The sequence below is a fragment of the Primulina eburnea genome, chromosome 18 (assembly GCF_022965805.1).
Source record: "Primulina eburnea isolate SZY01 chromosome 18, ASM2296580v1, whole genome shotgun sequence".
NCBI lineage: Eukaryota > Viridiplantae > Streptophyta > Magnoliopsida > Lamiales > Gesneriaceae > Primulina > Primulina eburnea.
The window spans coordinates 26,134,758-26,154,291 of record NC_133118.1 but is presented as its reverse complement, the minus strand read 5'-3'; the positions used below and the strand labels follow the sequence as shown (position 1 = coordinate 26,154,291).

Genomic DNA, 19,534 nt, shown 5'->3' with positions numbered 1-19,534 from the left:
CAGACAGATGGCCAGTCTGAGCGAGTGATTCAAGTTCTAGAGGACTTGTTGCGAGCATGTATGATTGATTTCCAAGGAAATTGGGAGTCTAGACTACCTCTAGTGGAGTTCACATACAACAACAGTTTCCAAGCATCTATTGGTATGGCTCCCTAAGAGGCGTTGTATGGGAGGAAGTGCAGATCACCAGTTCATTGGGATGAAGTTGGTGAGAGAGCCGAACTTGGTCCAGAAATAGTTCAGCAGACTGCAGACGTGGTGGTCAAGATTCGTGACAGAATGAAGACTGCCCAAAGCCGTCAGAAGAGCTACGCCGATAAGAGGAGAAGAGATCTCGAGTTTGCCGTAGGAGATCACGTGTTTATCAAGATAGCACCTATGAAGGGTGTTATGAGATTTGGAAAGAGAGGCAAGTTGAGTCCGAGGTTCATTGGGCCGTTCGAGATTTTGGACAGAGTGGGGACACTAGCCTATCGTGTAGCCCTTCCGCCGAATCTGGCCGGGGTACACAATGTGTTCCACGTCTCGATGCTAAGGAAATATTTGGCAAATCCTTCTCATGTTCTGAGTTATGAGCCGCTACAGTTGACTCCAGACCTGTCTTACGAGGAGAAACCAGTCCAAATCCTAGACAGACAGGAGCGCAGACTCCGGAACAAAGTGACTAAGCTAGTCAAAGTTCGGTGGTTAAACCAATCAGTGGAAGAGGCCACTTGGGAGTCAGAGACAGATGTGAGACTTCGCTATCCGGAGTTGTTCGGTAAGACTTAATTTCGAGGACGAAATTTATATAAGTGGGGGAGGAACTGTAGTGCCCAAATCTAATACGCGTATAACCTATGCATTTATTTAAATTATTAAATCATTTAAATTAATTTTAAATGAGTTTCAGCGATGCATGATTTATTTAAATGCATTATTTTAAATTATTCTTGTTTATGCGATGCACGTTAAAACGTTTTTCAAGTTTCATGTTTCAGGCGATTATTCGAGGCGGGATCGAGGAAAAGACCGGTGACGGTTTTGGCAAATTTAAATGTGGTATTTTATTTTAAGCTAGGAAGGGGCATTTTAAATAATCTAGTTAGTTTAGCATTTTAAAATCCTTATTTAGGTGCTTGATTATTTAAGAGTTTAAAACTTTTAAAAATTAGTATTTTAGTGTGCATTATTTTAATTGAGAAGGTTATTTTTAAGTTAGTGGTGAGTTAAAGTTTTAATTAGTTGCTAATTATCTATTTAGCAACTCTTACTCCTAATTACCTACCACACACACACGTTTTTATTATTGATCACACACCCACACACACTTTTACACACACCGATGCACGCACAAACACACATAACCTCCAATTCAGATTTTAATATTTTCAAAGGTAGAAAACTAGGGTTCTCCACTCCTTTAGCAGCCGCCCCTCTCCCTTAATTTTCCCAGCAAATTTTGTTGATTTTTATTGCAAGAAAAACGCGCCACTTTCGTCCCGGATCAAGCCTCGTGCAGTCTCCGCTTCGACATCGCCGTTTCGGTAAAATTTATCATCAAAAAGGCACGTATATCCTGTTATTGCTGTGTCGATCAAGTCATATATTGTATTGCGTTGTTTTATGCGTAAAAGTTATGTATGATGATAGTACTTTGAGCGGATCATGAATCGGATCAATTTCGAAGGAAAATTTTTAGATCTAAAATTCGTTTTTACTGTTCTGGTGTAAACTGCGACTTTTCGGTTCAGAATTTGAGTAAACTTTCAACTAGAAAATTGTAGGACTTTTTGACGCCTTCGATTTGATATATGATTCGAAATTTTTGGACGAAAAATGAGTGAGTTATGATATTTTCCGTGCGGCTGCGCAAACTGAAATTTTCAGAAAATTTGTGTTGATACGTTTCTTGAAGTTTTTGTTGCAGGCTTCGTTGGGAATCGACGGGTGATGGTTGCTGCGTCTAGGTATGATTAGTATGATGTGGGGATGTCATTTGATACGTCGTTTAGTGTCGATAGGCACTCAAATGTATTAGAAGTCGTAGGAAAACCTTTCGGTGTCGATTGCCACGTTTCTTTTTAAATTGTATGTATCGTAGGGTGAACATCGTTACTTTGGGTGTTGTTCGATTTTGGTCTGATGTTATGGCATGTTAAGATGGTCTCGTGGTGTCGTTTCATAGCCCGTGCAATTGAGTCTAGAAAGTGAAGCGATTCATGTACAAAAAAATTCTCGTTGGTCCGCGTCCACAGCACCTGAACGGACCCATACCCGGACCTCTACACGGGGTCCGTTCCCTTTGTTCTTCCGGAGTGTCTTCTTACAGCGCCTACACGGACCCCCACACGGACCTATGCACGGGGTCCGTGCCCCTCCCTCCCTTGCGATGTCTTTTTACAGTGTCTACACGGACCCCTACCCGGACCTCAGCACGGGGTCCGTGTCTCCTCATTTCTGCGCACACAACTTCCAGTACATACACGGACCCTTGCACGGATGTAGGTACGGGGTCCGTGTCCTTCGTTTTTGGGAAAAATAATTTAGTATACTTTGAGGTTAGATGTCATGGGTTAGTGCAAGGATTATCCAGAGTCGTGTCATGGGAAAGTTTCGAACGTCCTAAGTATTGATCGAACTCGAGAGTAAGTATGGCATTTACGTCTAAGTTGTGCAAGCTAAGTTGTGAATTCTAGTAGTATGTGTAGCAGCGACGGCCCCGATCGAGGTCCAACGAATCCCTCAACGCCAAGTAAGTATGTTGACGTGCAAGAAAATATTTTAAGTTTTGAGGTATGCTAATTGTCTTGTGACCAAAGTATGTTTAGGATTGGAAAGCGTTAAATTATGAACGGGGACCAATCCGCCCGTTAAATTATGAACGGGTTAGATCGTGGTTGTGAAGCGTTAAATTATGAACGTGGATCAACTGGCCTGTTAAATTATGAACAGGGATCTTATGTATGCGGCAGTGGATACGTCCCTGTCAGCCCAGTACTGTGGTGTGTCTGATCAGGCGTTTATTATGTTAAGGGTCACTTGCTTTGAAACATCCTCTACGTAAAATTATGCAACTAAGTATGTTGAAGTATGAAAGTATGTTTAAGAAAAGTTTATGATCATGGCACGTCTAAGTATGTATATACGTATGTTCAAGTTCAAGTATGCTAGTCAAGTTTTATGTTACGTACGTTCTATTTTTAAGATGCATGCGATTTTATTATGTAGTACTCGATATTCCAGTTTATACGTGTTGAGTCTTTAGACTCACTAGACTTGATCGATGCAGGTGAGTACGATGAGCAGGAGACAGGAGGTGATGACCAAGGGGCAGGCTTGGGCTGAGTGGCAGGCTAGACCCGAGGACCGCAAGTTTATGTTTATGCAAAATTTTAAAATACTCTGATGTTTTGATTTGAATGTGAGACGTTTTGAGACAGCGTGCTTTTAGAAAACTTTTAGTTGGTGTTGGATTATTTTAAATACATTTTATGCATGTTGGGTGACGACCGTACAGACGTTTTATTTGATTAAAATTTTTAATTTTTCCGCAAATTTTAAGTAGTAAAGAATACGGTTCGTTACAAGTTCTTACTAAGCTCACACCAGATGGAGAACAACCATGTAGATATTGCAGTGGGTTATTCTCAGATGCAGAAGCCATCAGATGGCATATCAACGAAAAATAATTTTATGCAGTAAAAAGGGCTTTTGAAAAATGGTCATTATTCTTACTTGCAAAGAAATTCACTTTGAAAGTTGATAATACACAGGTGAAAGCTTTCTTAAAGAATAGAATTGAGTCTAAACCTGAGAAAGCCAGATTATTAATATGGCAAGCACTATGTCAGAATTATATTTTTGATATTATGATAATAAAATCTCATGAAAATATTCTTACAGATTTTTTAACAAGAGATGGACAGCATTGACATTGATGCTATTATCAAGATGCAGAGGCATTTGAGGGAACACCTTGAAATGCTTCAAACCGAGTTCAACAAGTTGGCCGTTAACGCAGAAGTTGCGGGAAGGCTACAACAAGCTGATACGAGAATTGTCTCTGATCGAATTACAAGTTGTTTACAGGCATATACTCAGTTATGGTCTGTAATGCAAAGACCTATCCTCCAAGGCATTGAGAAGCCATTGGTTTCCCAAATGGAGAGTTTTAGAGTACAGGACTCTATACCTGTAGCGGGGGATTCAAATACCCCTTGCACAAGTGTTAAGTCGGGATCATCACTAGATGAGTCGGCTGAAACAAAAATTGAGACTCCTGATCCTTATCTTGAGTCTTCAAGTCAACCCTTCACCTCGGGGATTGAAGAGAGAGAGAGATCAACCTTAGGCCTCGTATTGACAAAGGCAAATCTAAGGTTGGTACTAACGAAGCAACAATTTCTCCATTTCAGGTTTATCAGCAGAATTGGGAGAAATTGAAAACAGGAATTAGAATCAACCCAGCTACTAACGGGTTGATGTTTCAGGAAAATATCCAAGGGTATGGATAAAACCAAATTCATATCCAAAGGAGGTTAAAGCATGGTATGAATTTGGGGCTTTTGCCTCAGTTTATACTACATCACCCAGCTTTCCGGAAATCTCAGGTCTACCAAAGTGGATCCAGGAAGCTGTTCACGAGACTTGGGCGAATAATAATTATTTGTCCAAAGGAGATGTTTTGGAGCTATACTTTTTAAGTGCAGCACCAGAACCAGCAGGGAAAGGTTCTCACGAAGCCTTTCATTTCATCAAGTTAAGAAGGCTAGATTCAAATATTCAAAAATTTATCAAGGATCCTCCAACAGAAGAAACACCCCTGGTTGCTTCAATTACTGAAGACGGCATCTCTACAAGAAGAGCATGGGGTTTTTGGGTCTGTCTCACTGAGATAGACAAAGTCAAGTTCCCGTTCAAATTTTATAATCATTCGGTGAACGGATCATTCCTGTTAAATACCATGACATGAAAAACCACAAGTTTTGCCGAAAATTTATTCGAAAAAAAGAGAAATCTTTTGTGGAATAGCAAGCTGCCGGCTAGTAAAGAAACTCGCCGAAAATTCTGTAACATGGCACATATAGGAAGATGGTCAGAAAACATCTGCCTAGAATGCCAAAATCTGAAGGAACCTGAATTCGGTAAAAGATTCAAACCGAGATCTGATCGAAAACACTTTACCGACACAAGCACAAGTGGGGATGGACCACATTCACGTTTTCCTCGAGGACACCGAAAGCCAAAGATTCCTCGACAAAATTGAATGTGGACATGTGACTAGTCCACTAACAAAAAGAAAACCCACCATGTGAGTGGAAGGATAGAACCACCAATAATCGGTGGAAAATGACAAGGACTATTGGATACTAATTTAAAAAAGAGAATCCAATGAAGAAAAACAAGAAAACTGGACCCCAAATTTACACTATAAAAAGGGTAAATGGTGTAGTGCCCAAATTCAGTACACGTATAACCCATGCATTTATTTAATTAGTAAACCATTTAATTAATTTTAAAATGAGTTTTAAGCCATGCATGGTTTATTTGAATGCATTATTTTAAATTATTTATGTTTAAGTGATGCACGTTAAAATGTTTTTCGAGTTTCATGTTTCAGGCAATTATTCGAGGCGGGATCGAGGAAAAGACCCGGCGACGATTTGTGGAAATTTCAAAAAATTGGTATTTTATTTTAAGTTAAGGATGAGGCATTTTAAATAATTTATTTAGTTTTAGCTTTTTAAAAACTTATTTATGTATTTAGTAATTTAAGAGTTTAGAACTTTTAAAATTAATGTGTAATTATTTTAAATGATGAGTTTGATTAAAGTAGTGTGTGTTAACTTTTAATTAGTTAATTTAGCACTAATTTATCCTAATTAAAAACCCACACACACGTTACACACACTCACACACACTTACACATTTTTACACACACCAAACTCACGCACACCACACACACAATCACGTTTCAGCTTTTAAAATTTTGAGAGAAGAAGATAGCTAGGGTTTTTGTCTTGTAGCAGCCGCCCCTTCCTCTCTGAAATTCCAGCAAAGTTATGTTGTGTTTTCTTCAAAGAAAATCGCCTCACGTTCGTCCCGGATCAACCTCGCTTCTATCTCCGCTTCGGTAACGCCGTTTCGGTAACGTTTGATATTAAAAGGCACGTATATTCTGTTCTTGATGCAACGATCATGTCATATTATGCGTGCGTTGTTATTTATGCATAAAACCATGTGTATGTTGTGTAGAAGTTTGAGCAATCTTGTTTAAATCGCTTTTGAAACCCTCTTTAGATCTGAAATTTACGTTTTACTGTTCTGGTTGAAACTACGATTTTTCAGTCAAGATTTTGAGAAAACTTTCAACTACAAAATTGTAGAACTTTGCGATTCCTTCGATTTGATATAAAATTTGAGATTTTTGGATGACAATTGAGTGAGTTATGGCGTTTTTCGCGGGACTGCTCAAACTGCGAATTTTTATGAAAATTGTGTTGTTGAAGTTTCTATGTTGCAGGCTTCGTTGGGGATCGACTAGTGATCGTTGCTGTGTCTAGGTATGATTAGTATGATGTTGGGATGTTAATTGTTACGTCGTTTAGTGTCGATAGGCACTCGAATGCGTTAGAAGTCGTAGGAGTCAATTGCTACGTTTTGAATTGGATGTGTCGGAGGGTGAACATCATTACTTTGGGTGATTGTACGATTTTGGTTTGATGTTATGGCATGCTAGGATGGGTCTCGGGGTGTCGATTCATTGTACGTGCAATCAAGTCTAGAAAGTTAAGCAAAACATGTGCAATATTTTCGTAAGTTCGCGTTCACCGTAGGTACCCAGACCCTCACCCGGACCCCCACACGGGATCCGTGCCCTTGTTCCACCCGAAGTTCCTTTTTCCAGAGAGTAGACGGACCCATACACGGACCCTGGCACGGGGTCCGTGCCTTTGTTTCCTTCCGGTGTCTTTTTCCAGAGTCTGAACGGACCCCCACACAGACCCTAACACGGGGTCCGTGTCCACCCTTCTTTTCGAGCCCTTTCCACCCGAGCCTACACGGACCCCTACACGAAGGTAGGTACGGGGTCCGTGTCCTTCATATTTTGAGAATAAAATTATAACATGTTTGAGGTTCGATTTCTTGGTCTAGTGCAATGATTTATAAGGTCGAGCCATGGGAATTTTAGAACGTCTTAAGGAATCGAACGAACTCGTAAGTGTGCATGATTACCTACATCTAAGTTATGCAAGTTACGTATTTCAATTCATGTTAGTATGTCCAGCAACGGCCCCGATCGAAGTCCAACGAATCCCTCAACGCCAAGTAAGTATGTATGACGTGCAAGAAAATATTTTAAGTTTTTGAGGTATGCTAAATGTCTTGTGACCAAATTATAAGAGAAAACAGGCGGATGCTCTTAAATGGCTAGTTCGACGTTTCCAGGAAAAGGGAGACGATATTACCGCAGATATCTTATATACTCATCGTCAATGGTATCTCAGAGAGATAAAAGAAGATGAGAAGTTAATTTCTAGATTAATAGTCTAGAAAAAGACAGGTCAAGAAGGGACCACTCAACCACTATATGGTCCCCAAGCAAGCTGTAAAGGCTTATGAAGATTTGAAGTCCGAGTTTCAAATCCGAAGGAGCCTTCTATAAATAAAGAAGCAGAAGGAAGATGAAGGCATCGATCAACCTCTTCATTTTCTTCAAACCATTTGTAATATTTTCTCTTTCAAGTTTATGTGTGTAGTGAGTTCAGCTACTATTAGTAGCTAAGCAAGTTTCTCCTCCTCTACAGGAGGTTACTATGTAATAAATATATGTTTGTATTTGAATAAAGAGATATTTGCTCTTAGCCCCTCTCATGTATTATCTTCAAAATTTTATCTTTTACTGTACACTCTAAGGTAGGAAACGAATTAGAGTTGTTCCAAGTGCTGCTGAAGGAATCTGCGTCGGTAACCATTGGTTGCGACCGCATGGTTGGGCTGTGAGAAGCAGTCTGTAAAATACGGTGGATATAACCCGGTGGTACTCCGGTCAAAGAGGTAAAATATTTAATTTATTTTACGGAAGCATGATGGGCCATTAATTTAAAAAGAAAAATCAATTACTAAAACAATGGTATAAGGGTATTATTGGAAATTTAAAATATTAGGGAGCTAAAACAAAGAATTGAAGGGATAGGGAGTAAAGATAAAGTTGAGAAGAAATGTAGGGAGTTATTGAAAGTTTGCCCTATAAAAATTGATAAATAAATTTTTTTTATTAAATAATAAATTTATTATATCGGTTACTTCGGTTAACCGATTTCAAAATTTTGAAAACCGTAAGCGAACCGAATTAACCGATATAACCGATTTTTTTTAATTTGAAAACCGAATTTCCGAATTAACCCAACCGAATTTCCAAAATAATCGAACCGAATTTCCGAATTAGCTCGGTTCGGTCGGTTAATTCGATTTAACCGAAATCTTGCTCACCCCTAGGAGTAGATATGGATCCTACTACAAGAACAAACCAAGAGAATTCTAGGGTTCTGGGAGAGAATCCACCTGGCTGGACCTCTGGTCCAGGTGGTCCTCCACTCACCGGGCCACAACCCACTATCATCTTGTCGCCTGAAGAACTGGCTCGGATTATATCTGATGCTGTTGAGAAGTCCATAGAAAAAAATACTATTTCTCATCATTCTGCCCAGCCAGACCACGATCAGGAGAGGGATCAAGGGGATAAAAATGAAGATGTCAGAGCAGAGGAGAGGGAATCTAGCGCTGGTTCTAAGTCCCCGACTGTAGCTGAAGAATTGGACGACTTAAGGAAAAAAGTAAAGATTTTGGAAGGACAAGTTGGAGGTTGGAGCGGTGCTCGAGTGGTCGCAAAAGGATGCCTTTCTCTGATGTTATTATCCGGGAACCTCTACCGGGTCATTTCAAATCTGCAAAAATAAAATATTATGATGGGAGTGCTGACCCGGAAGAGCATCTAGCCCGATTTGAAAACATGGCCATGCTGCACTGTTATGGGGATATAATTAAATGTAAAGTGTTTCTAACCACTTTAGTTGACTCGGCCTAGAGCTGGTTCGAAGGATTATCTCCCCAGAGTATACAATTTTTCGGAGACTTTCCAAAGTTGTTCTTACATCATTTCAGCAGCAGCAAGAAATACAAGAAAACTACCTTCAGTTTGTTCGAGGTAAAGCAAAGTCCTGAGGAAACTCTAAGGGCTTACATGCGGATATTCAATCGAGTTTCTTTGGATGTTCCCTCCTATACCCCGCCCCAAAAACAAAAAAATATTGCCTTCACTCAAGGGCTACGGAGGGAGAATTTTAAATGTCACTAACTAAAAGAGCGCCTGGGGATTTTGGGGACCTTCTGGCTCGGGCGGAAAAGTATATTAATATGTAGGAAGCTCAAAAGCATAAGAGGGACACTTTGAAAAGAGAAAGGGGTGATCGGGTGGCCAAACCCGAAGAAAGAGTGCAGAAGAGGGTCAATGCCGGGCACTTTTCTCATCATGTGCCCTTGAAAATTTCCCGGGACAGGTAGATCCAAGAATGTAGCGCAGAAAGATCGAGGGAACAAAAGCACAATCCACCATCTGCTAGATTCGAGAAAAAAGGATTTGGTACCCTTCACAAAGTAGGTACTCATGACACAACTGAGTGTCGGATGTTAAAAAAGTAATATGTCTAGCCTACGGCACCAGAGCACAACTCATTGGGCAAAAAGACAAGAATGCCACCTTGGGTAAATTAGCGCCCGGGACCCAATTCCAGAGAAGATTCTCGAGGTACCACAAACGGGAAGAGAAATCTGGAGCCCGAAAGAAAAAGAACTCCACCCCCTACTTTGAGAGTAATAAAAATGATCTCTGGAGGTTCTACCGATGGTGATTCTAATCGGGCACGAAAGGCGCGGGGAAGGAGAGTTTGCATGGAGGTTGAAAGAGTAAGAAGGAATGATTTGGTTATCAGTTTTGGCCCTGATGATCTTCAAGGAGTCAGTCTGCAACATAATGATGCTCTGGTGATTCAAGCCCGGGTTGCTAATTATGATGTCATGAGGGTCTTTGTAGACTCAGGAAGCTCAGTGAATATTATTTTCAAGGAAGCCCTAGTGCAGATGGATTTGCACAGGTATCAGTTGGAGCCGATTTAGACAGCTCTTTTTGGTTTTGCGGGTCATGTTGTGCATCCCGAAGGAGAGATTAATTTTCCTTTAACCCTTGGTACTCGAGAGGTAAGGAAAACAATCAAGACTACTTTCCCAGTCGTGGATGCCCCCTCATCGTACAACCTTATTTTGGGCCGACCGTCCATGAATGAATTAAAGGCTATCGCATCCACATACCACCAGAAGATAAAATTTCCAGTCGAAAATCAAGTGGGGGAGGTCTAGGGAAATCAACCTTCTTCCCCGAAATGTTATGTGGAGACAGTCATGGTGGATCAAAAGAGAGCAAGGAGGGAAGAGAAGGGAAAACCTCATAAGGTTGAGGAGAGAATAATCGAGAAAGTGGAAGTACATTTTGTAGCAGAAGAAGATCGGGAAATGGTGGAGATTGAGCCAAGGAGGGAGATCCGGGTGGCCCGAGATCTTGACTCGTCCACCCGGGTTAATCAATTGAATTTTTTAATAACTATATCGATGTTTTTGCTTGCTCTTAACACTAATTAACTGTTGTCTCACCCCAGGTGGCTGAGCATAACTTAAATATCAAGTCGGGAACTCAGTTAGTAAAGCAAAAGAAAAGACATTTCGTCCAAAAAACATAAAGTAATTGATATGAAAGTCCGAGAACTATTGAAGGCTGACCACATTCGAGAGGTACAATTTCCTACTTGGCTCTCGAATATAGTATTAGTTCCTAAGGCTATAGGAAAATGGAGGATGTGTGTGGACTTCAGAAATCTTAATAGCCCCAAAGATCATTATCATCTTCCCTGGATTGATCAATTGGTGGATTCTACTTCAGAATATGAATTGCTTAGCTTTATGGATGCTTACCAGGGATACCATCAAATTTCCCTGGCCAAGGCTGATCAGGACAAACCAGTTTCATTACTTCAGGGGGCACGTTTTGTTATTTGGTCAAGCCCTTTGGACTGAAAAATGTTGGAGCCACATATCAACGATTAATGAACCGAGTATTTGCAGACAGCTGTTGAGAAAAATTAAAGTTTATGTGGATGATATACTTGGTAAGTCTCGGGAGGCTTCTTGTTTTATTGTTGATTTGGAATAAACAATTGCCACTCTCAGACGTTATGGGATTCAGCTCAACCCTACCAAATGAATCTTTGGAGTAAAGAGTGGTAAATTTTTGGGCTTTGTGGTTACTGATCGAGGAATCGAGGCTAACTCCGAAAAAGTCAAGGTCGTCTTAGACATATCATCCCCTTAATCCATCCGAGAAGTACAAAAGCTAACCGGGAAAATTGATGCTCTATCCCGATTCATCTCCCTGTCTGCACATAGAAGCTATCCTTTCTTTCAGATCCTCAGGAAGGCACAAAAGTTTGGTTGGGATGATAAATGTGAACAAGAATTCAGAGATCTTAAGAGACATTTGGCCGAGCTTCCTGTCTTGGTAAAGCCCGAGCTTGGGGAAAAATTGTTTGTTTACTTGTCTACAACAGGGTATGTTGTCAGCTCAGTGCTTATACGAGAAGTATGTTCTGATCAAAAGCATGTATACTATGTCAGCCACGTTCTCAAAGGAGCCAAGCTCAGATATAGTGAAGTAGAGAAGATAGCTCTATCCTTGATCATGACTGCTCGAAAATTACGGTCTTATTTTCTATCTCATCCGGTCAATTACCAACAATCCTCTTGAGAGAATCATGACTCACTCTGAGGTTTCCAGAAAAATGGTCAAATGGACCATTGAGTTGGGAGAATATGACATCGATTACAAACCCCGAGTGGCAATCAAAGCTCAAGATGAAAAATGTCGCATGTCTTAGATACATATACACATGATACCGTCTTACATAAAACCTACTCAAAAATTGGAGAACTATAAAATTTTGAACAAAAGTGTAAACTTTATTTTCATTCGATTTATTTTAAAATTTATTAATTAATGAAAAAATAGAAATCAAAGAAAGGGACATCCAAAAAACTAAAGATAGAGTTCACAAATGAAACAAAAAAAAAAAGATAAATAAAACAAAATTAATTATTTTAAAAAAAAATATAGTTTTTTTGGAAAAAAAATAGAATGTAAATTTTATTATTCTTCTATCAATTTTAAATTTCATTATAGATATAATATTTAAAAAAACAATAGAGTGTAAATTTCATTTCAATAAATGATGATTAAATTTTTTTTTTTCAATTTATTTTAGAATCCACTAATAGATATGAGAAAAACAAATAAAAAACATATCTTTATTATTATTATTAAAAAAAGCATTAAAAATGAAATGTAAATTTTATTCCAAAAAATAGAAGATAAATTTAAATTTCATTCTGAAAAATAGTAGTTAAATTTCATTTTCTTCAATTTAATTTAAATTTCATTAATTAATAGATGAAAAAAAAACAAACAAATTGACATATATTAATAAATATTATTTAATGACGATAAAGATATACATAAAAAAATTCACAATTCAAAATCATATATATATTTGTATTTATAATAGTAATAGATAGATAAAAGTATTCTTCTGTACTCAATCTCACGAATGCCTCTCATTTTTCCACAGTAAAATGCCATCCAAGATGCATCTCTACTCAAAATAAGTATATATTTCGTAGTTTCTACTCTCTACTATGCCCCGGAATAACCTGATATTTTATAAATTTCAAATCATATTTCACAACTTTATAAAAGGAATATTTTATTGAATCAGAGTCAAATAAAGGCAGCTCCCACTTCATTTGACCAGGTTAATTATTTACGCTGCCTTTGTTGAAGAATTTCTTCCTTTTCCGGGTGTCTAATTTATTTAAGTGCATTAAAAAAAACATCAGTCAAATTTTTTTGCCCATATTATCAAATTTCAGTTATGTTTTTTTATGTTATTTTCTAACTCGACGCTGATATGACATCTATATCATCAAATTTCAGTTATGTTTTTTTATGTTATTTTCTGACTCGACGCTGATATGATATCTATATCGTTCTGATGTGAAGGTCATGTGTAATTGTCGCGTAAGCACTTTGAACGTAATATGTATGTATCTCATCGCCGGCAAGAGTTGTTTTATTAACTGAAATTAATCGATGCTATGGAAATATTTTATATGATATGATTTATTACATTGCATGTATCTCATGCATGCATCCCACATAACATGAATTACCATGTTTTCATGCCTTGCTAAGAATAAAAGCCTCCAAGACTTGAATAGTATTGACAGCATCAGCCATGATATTTTCTGGCTTTATGGGTACATCCTCGCTTGCCTTGACAAATTCACATCCCCATTTCAATGAAGTCCCATTTTCACCCTTGGGAGACAGAACAATTGTGATCTTGAATTCCTTGAAAAATTCCATGAAATCGCCATCTACGATTCTCTTCACGTATATCTTCTTCTCTTCATCTACCAGTTCAACCTTGTCCTTTGAGGATGAAATAGGATGCCCTGCACAAACAGTAAAAAAAAAAAAAAATCAGCCCATCGAGTAAACAGCTGGAGCCGCTCGTTTCTAAGTTGTTAACATCAATCAAGAACATCTATTATATATATATATATATATATATATATATATATATATATATATATATATATATATTTATACCTGGTTTAAACTTGACATTATAAACTGTTCCGGCATGCACACCGTCGCCTTCAAGAACTTCAAAGCTGTCGAATTTATGCGGGAAAGCTTCGGGCAAAACCGTGGTGGCGTTTTTCATACAGTCCCACACCTTTTCTATATGACACTTCAGCTCAAGATCAACTTCAAGATGCTGAGGGGATGTCATATTGCTGTTGCAGAAAGCTCAAAGAAGATAGAAAAATATATTGTGGTGTGTGATATTTAAAACAATAGAAGTAATTATATCATATGATGGCATTTATATATAGGGATTCTTTCCTGGTCGACATTTCTGAGTATGAGGTTTGACTGGATATGACAAATATGGTGAAATCTCACGAGTGCCCTTTGGCGTTTTATGCAGATGGAGTCAAGGTTAATTTCTATAGAATATCAAATGTTGAGCAGAGTAGGTGTCCAGTGATTTAATTTGTGGTTTGAATTTTATTGATTCTTATATAAAATAATTTTTATTTTAATCAATTTTTACGATTTTATCTAATTATGACAGTTACTTTATCTGTAAAATCATGCAAATTGCATAGATAAAATACTTGAATATACATAAGTACAATGAAGTCCGTCTCTCAATGTAAGATCATGAAACTCATTAGGAAGCGTACTATATATATTCTAAATTGATTTCTAGTTGATTCAGCAGTCTAAAATAAGGATAAAGATCGCTCGAGCTTTATACCAGCATATGTGATGTAAACGTCTTGTTTCATTAGTAAGGGTATGGAGATGTTCATTCATACCGATGAGTAATCATTTGATGATGAACTAAACAACTCTCATTCGTACTTTCCAAGTGGGTATCACTTATCGAGTGGAATATTCAGTGGTTATGGTTGTACATCATTAGTCCTTTGACCTGAGACAACATGGAAGCTTTACGTACTAGCAAGCACTTTGATCCGTTTACCGACTCCATTGAGGATCATAAGATGGCGAGGTTGGGTGTAGTTTTGAAATATATAGGAGTCAATGAATTGTAGTCGAGTACGAGTGAGGATATACTATATGATCTGATGAGTTAATAGTGCAAGGAATATTTGGTCAGAGTAAGATATGTGTATTTTGGAAAGTCGTTTCCTCCATTGCACATATCCTCCATCGAGATATATAAGTTGAAGATACCGTATGTACGCTAACCATAACTTAATGTTCTTGCAGGCACTATCAGTTATATCTAGGGGATCATGAGACGATACTACTAGACGCTCTTACCATTGTCCGATAAGTGTAATCATACTTGAGTTCTAATGTTCTTGATCATGGGGTTGATGAAAAGAATGAGGATAATTAGGTTAAGCTCTAATAAGAATAAATGTTATTCGGCTAGTTGCATCCCTGAATCATTAAGAGTCATACAAGTATCGGATTTAGTGTTCTCGTTTAAATAAAAAATTATTTTAGCACGGGCAACGTACTGCTTTGCACGAATGGCAGATGCCCGGCGGCAGCCCAAGTTGATCAGGCAGCGAGCGGCGGGCAACCGGTTGGGGTGCCCATCTCGAGAATTTCTACCCTTCCCATGGGCTATATTTTTAATAGGGCCCACGAGGTGTTTTTTTATTTTTTTTTCAAACATTTTGGGTAAAATTGATATTTTAAGAAAATATGAAATAAATTTTTGATAAAATTATAGTTTTTCTTTTAAAATAAATAATTAATAATTAGATTATTGATTATTTATCGTAAAAAGTGTTTTACAAGAAATTTAGTTATTAATGAATTGATTGAAGTTAAGTGTTTATTTGATTTATTATTTTATTTCTAATTATGACGGTTAGTGATAAATTTACAAGATACATAATGTGTTGATATTATGGTTTTAATATAATATTTGATATTATATATGGTAAAAATATGATCGAGAGACATAACCAACTTATTAGGTGTATGTTAAGATATATATTTTACATGTTGTAAATTAATTATTTGATAATTATTTAAAAGTGGGCCTGGTTTTGGTTCGTTCTCACCCCTAAAATTTGTATTCTAATGTGTCATGAAAATTAAATATAAATATTAGATTTAATTGGAGATCAAGATTTGAATATGGTGATCATAGATCCTCAAAAGTTTTGAAGATCGAAAACATGTAAAATATTAGAAGGTAAAGTAATGTTTCATTTCCATTCCTGCATTTACCTGGGTTCTGGACTTGGATTAATATTTGGCTCTTATAAATCAATTAACTCTCGGTTATCTATCATCTTTTATTATTTATAATGAATGTGATATGTTATATATAACCAATATGTGTTATTATTAATATAATAACAAGAGTTGCATGAATCCAGCCAACGTTCAAATAAACATGGCATGAGATTTTAAAATTAACAATAAGACAAATTTTCAAAATTAAAATATCTAATTTTAGATAAGATCCAAAATTTATATCAACACTATTAAAATAAAAATTTTAAAAAATTAATATTTCATTATCTTCCATTAACGGTGGTTGCATGATAAACGTTACTAGCTGTTAGTATCTGGCTCATATTATTGGGGAAGCCTAGATGCTGGAAAGTTGTGGCTTTCAATGACATAATTGATGTGAACTACGTGGAACTCTCATGATTTCGACTCATATTATTCAGGATCTCATGGCGACCGTCCACTAAAGTCCAACATTGATTGGTTGGGCTCGACACGTGAAGATAAAGGGCGTCGTATTATTGGGCTCTCATCAAACGTGAGGTAAAATATGTAAGGGTTGTAAGAGGTTGCAATTGAACTTTATCTTTTGGAAATTATGATTGGTTGATATTAATCGGAATCATAATTTAACAATTTGACCTTGTGTACTTATTAAAGAAATTGGATTTCCTGTTTTCATTAGATGATGGTAAAAATGTCAAAATAATGGGATGTCATTCATAAAAACAAAAGGCCATATTCTATGTCCTATAAAATATTTTAAATTAGTTAGTAACATTTATTATGTTTCAATTTCATTATATTTACGCTATCTTTGCGAAATGTTGTATTTGTTATACTCAATCAAAATAAGTTGATCGGACCAAATTACAAAGACTCAATGAGGAATTAAAAATTGTTTTAAACTCTGAGAAAATAGCTTATGTACTCAACAAGGCATCTCCAAAAGAGGCTGCTACCAATGCCCCTACTGAGGAATTGGCTAACCTTGACAAATTGTGAGACCATGACTTGCAAGCTAGGAGTTACATGCTAACTTCTATGTCAAACGAATTGCGGAGGTGGTTTGAGGAAGTTGTAAATGTTTTTGACGTTTACGATAACCTACAAGATTTTTACGGTGCACGAACACGTCCATTAAGGTATGCTACTATCAAGGAGCTCGTTACATCACATTTGCGAGAAGGGGTCTTGGTCCATGAATAGTATGAGGATGATTGGGTTCATCGAGAAGTTAGTGGGCCTGGAAGGGAAGGGAAAGAAACATGCTGCTCATTCCAAGAAACACAAATCCACCACGAAACAAACTCAAGCACTTTTAAAGGGCCCACAAAGATCGACAAGATAGAAGATGTTTGCTTACACTCCAAGAAACCTAGACATTGAAAGCGCAACTACAAGGAATATCTAGTACAGAAGAGTTCTGGCAATTTTAGGTTTTAAATTGAAGTAAAAATCTCAATTAATTCCACTTCTTGAGTATTAGGTAAAGGATTTGGTTATCATCTATGCAATGATTTGCAGGTGATGTCAAGAAGTAGTAGCCTAAGGGATTGAGACCTTTTTAATTATGGGAAATGAAACAACGGCTGCTACGTGGGACATATGAGATATTTACTTATTTTTATACAGTAACTCTAAGTTATATTTTATATATGTTTTATATGTTCCTGACTTAGTTAACTCTTTTTTTCCATTTCTATGCTTGATAAAGATGGATTTTCTTGTTTATTTGCTAAATGTTTGCAATATTTACAAGAATGAATGTTTAATTGAAACAAGCGAATTATAAAATAATCTCTATAACATAAAAATTTTAAAAAAAATCAATTAACGACGTCCAAGTGAATACTATTTTAACAACAAATAAAGAAAACATGATAATCTAAATAATGCACACTTGTGGCACAATAAGCTATGACATATTTACCAAAGAAGAATGCATAAATTAGTGGGAGAGAATTTCGAACTGAAGTGAAGAAACAATTAGGAAAGAGCATTAAAACATTTTGATTTGATCGAAGTAGAGAATACTTAAGTACTGAATTTCAATACTACCTTAAAAAAAATTAAATTCTCTCACAATGGACACCACTTGCCACACCCAGTTGAATGGTGTGTCACAACGTCATAATCATATATTGATGGACATGGTTCGATCTATTATGAGATTCACTGAAATGCAAAAATCTTTTTGAAGATTTGTGCTTGAGACTGTGGAAATGTTGTTAAGCTAAATCCATACAAAGACAGTTGATAAAACTTCGTATGAGATATTGATGGAAAAACCTCCCATATATTATTTCTTAAGGATATGAGAATGTCCCACTTATGTGAACCTAGAAATGGAAGAAAAATTGGATAGTAAAGCCAATTTATATTGTTGGATATTATTTTATGATCCAATGGAACAAAGATGTTGGTTTCAAGGAATGTCATCTTGTTGGAGAATGAGTTTATATTGGATAGAAAATGTGAGATGATAGAACTCGATGAGATACGAGAAACTCCCATTCTTGATATAGTACAACTCACACGTAACAGACACTTAAAGGGATACAAGCTCTTAAGAGATTCGAAAGGGTTTCACGGCCACCTAATATGATGATCGTGCTTCTTGAAAGAGCCAAGATGAGCTCATTCCTAGATGTGATTAAGAAAAACTTAAAAGAAACATTATCAGATACAGATTCATCCAAATGGCTTTAAGCCATGCAGTCTGAAATGGACTCCATGTGGTCAAACCAATTATAGTCTTAGTAAATCCACCTGATAGGATTGTTCGCATAGGAAGCAAATGGATTTACAAAGGGAAACTTGGAATGGATGGGTAGGTAATGACATTCAAAATAAGATTGGTAGCAAAAATATACACAAAAGTAAGGTATTGACTATGCAGAAAATATTTTTCCAGTCGCAATGTTCTAGTCTTTTAGTATATTGTTAGTATAGCCTCATTGTATAATTATGAAATATGACAGATGTATGTGAAGACATTATTCCTTAATGGTGACATTAAGCCTTAATGGTGACATTAAGGAAGAGATTTATATGTCTCAACCTGAAAGATTCACATCAGAATGAATTGAGCATCAAGTATTCAAACTTCATAGATCCAACTATGGACTCAAACAGACATCGAGAAGCTAGAACCTCATATTTGACAACACTATCAAAGAGTTTGACTTTATTTAAAATCCTAAGGAATCTTGTGTGCACGAGAAAGTTAGTGTGAGTACAGTTACATTCCTACTTATTTATGTTGATGACATACTACTAATTGCGAATGATGTAGGATGTTGCAATCAACTAAAGTATGGTTAGCTAGTAAATTCTCCATGAAGGATATGGGTGAAGCATCCAATATATTAGGAATATAGATGTATATGGATAAATAAAAAAATGATGTTAGGCCTCACCCAATACAATTATATTGATACAATACTGATAAGATTCTCTATGGAGGAGTCTCTATTGAGGAGTCCAAGAGAATATATCTCTCAATGTGTCATGGTGTGACTATATCTAAGTATATGTGACCTAAGACCGATGAGAAGTTAAAAACCATGACTCGCATTCCATATTCAT

At 36.9% G+C, this 19,534-nt stretch overlaps 1 protein-coding gene across 1 annotated transcript; it reads right to left on the bottom strand.

Annotated features, from left to right (window-relative positions):
* Positions 1–13,183: 13,183 nt before the first annotated feature.
* On the bottom strand, positions 13,184–14,010 carry LOC140819735 (MLP-like protein 423). Its single transcript, XM_073179917.1, has 2 exons — positions 13,757–14,010; positions 13,184–13,599 (listed from the first exon to the last, which is right to left on the bottom strand). Exons 1-2 carry the CDS (start codon positions 13,941–13,943, stop codon positions 13,322–13,324), a joined length of 465 nt encoding a protein of 154 aa, XP_073036018.1. The 5' UTR covers positions 13,944–14,010; the 3' UTR covers positions 13,184–13,321.
* Between the last annotated feature and the right edge of the window lie 5,524 nt (positions 14,011–19,534).

Bases quoted from the DNA above. Each gene is read 5' to 3' on its own strand.
- LOC140819735 (XM_073179917.1), bottom strand. From the start codon at position 13,943: ATGACATCCCCTCAGCATCTTGAAGTTGATCTTGAGCTGAAGTGTCAT. The intron at 13,600-13,756 runs GTATAAATATAT...CTGTTTGTGCAG, and splicing joins TAATGTCAAGTTTAAACCAG to GGCATCCTATTTCATCCTCA.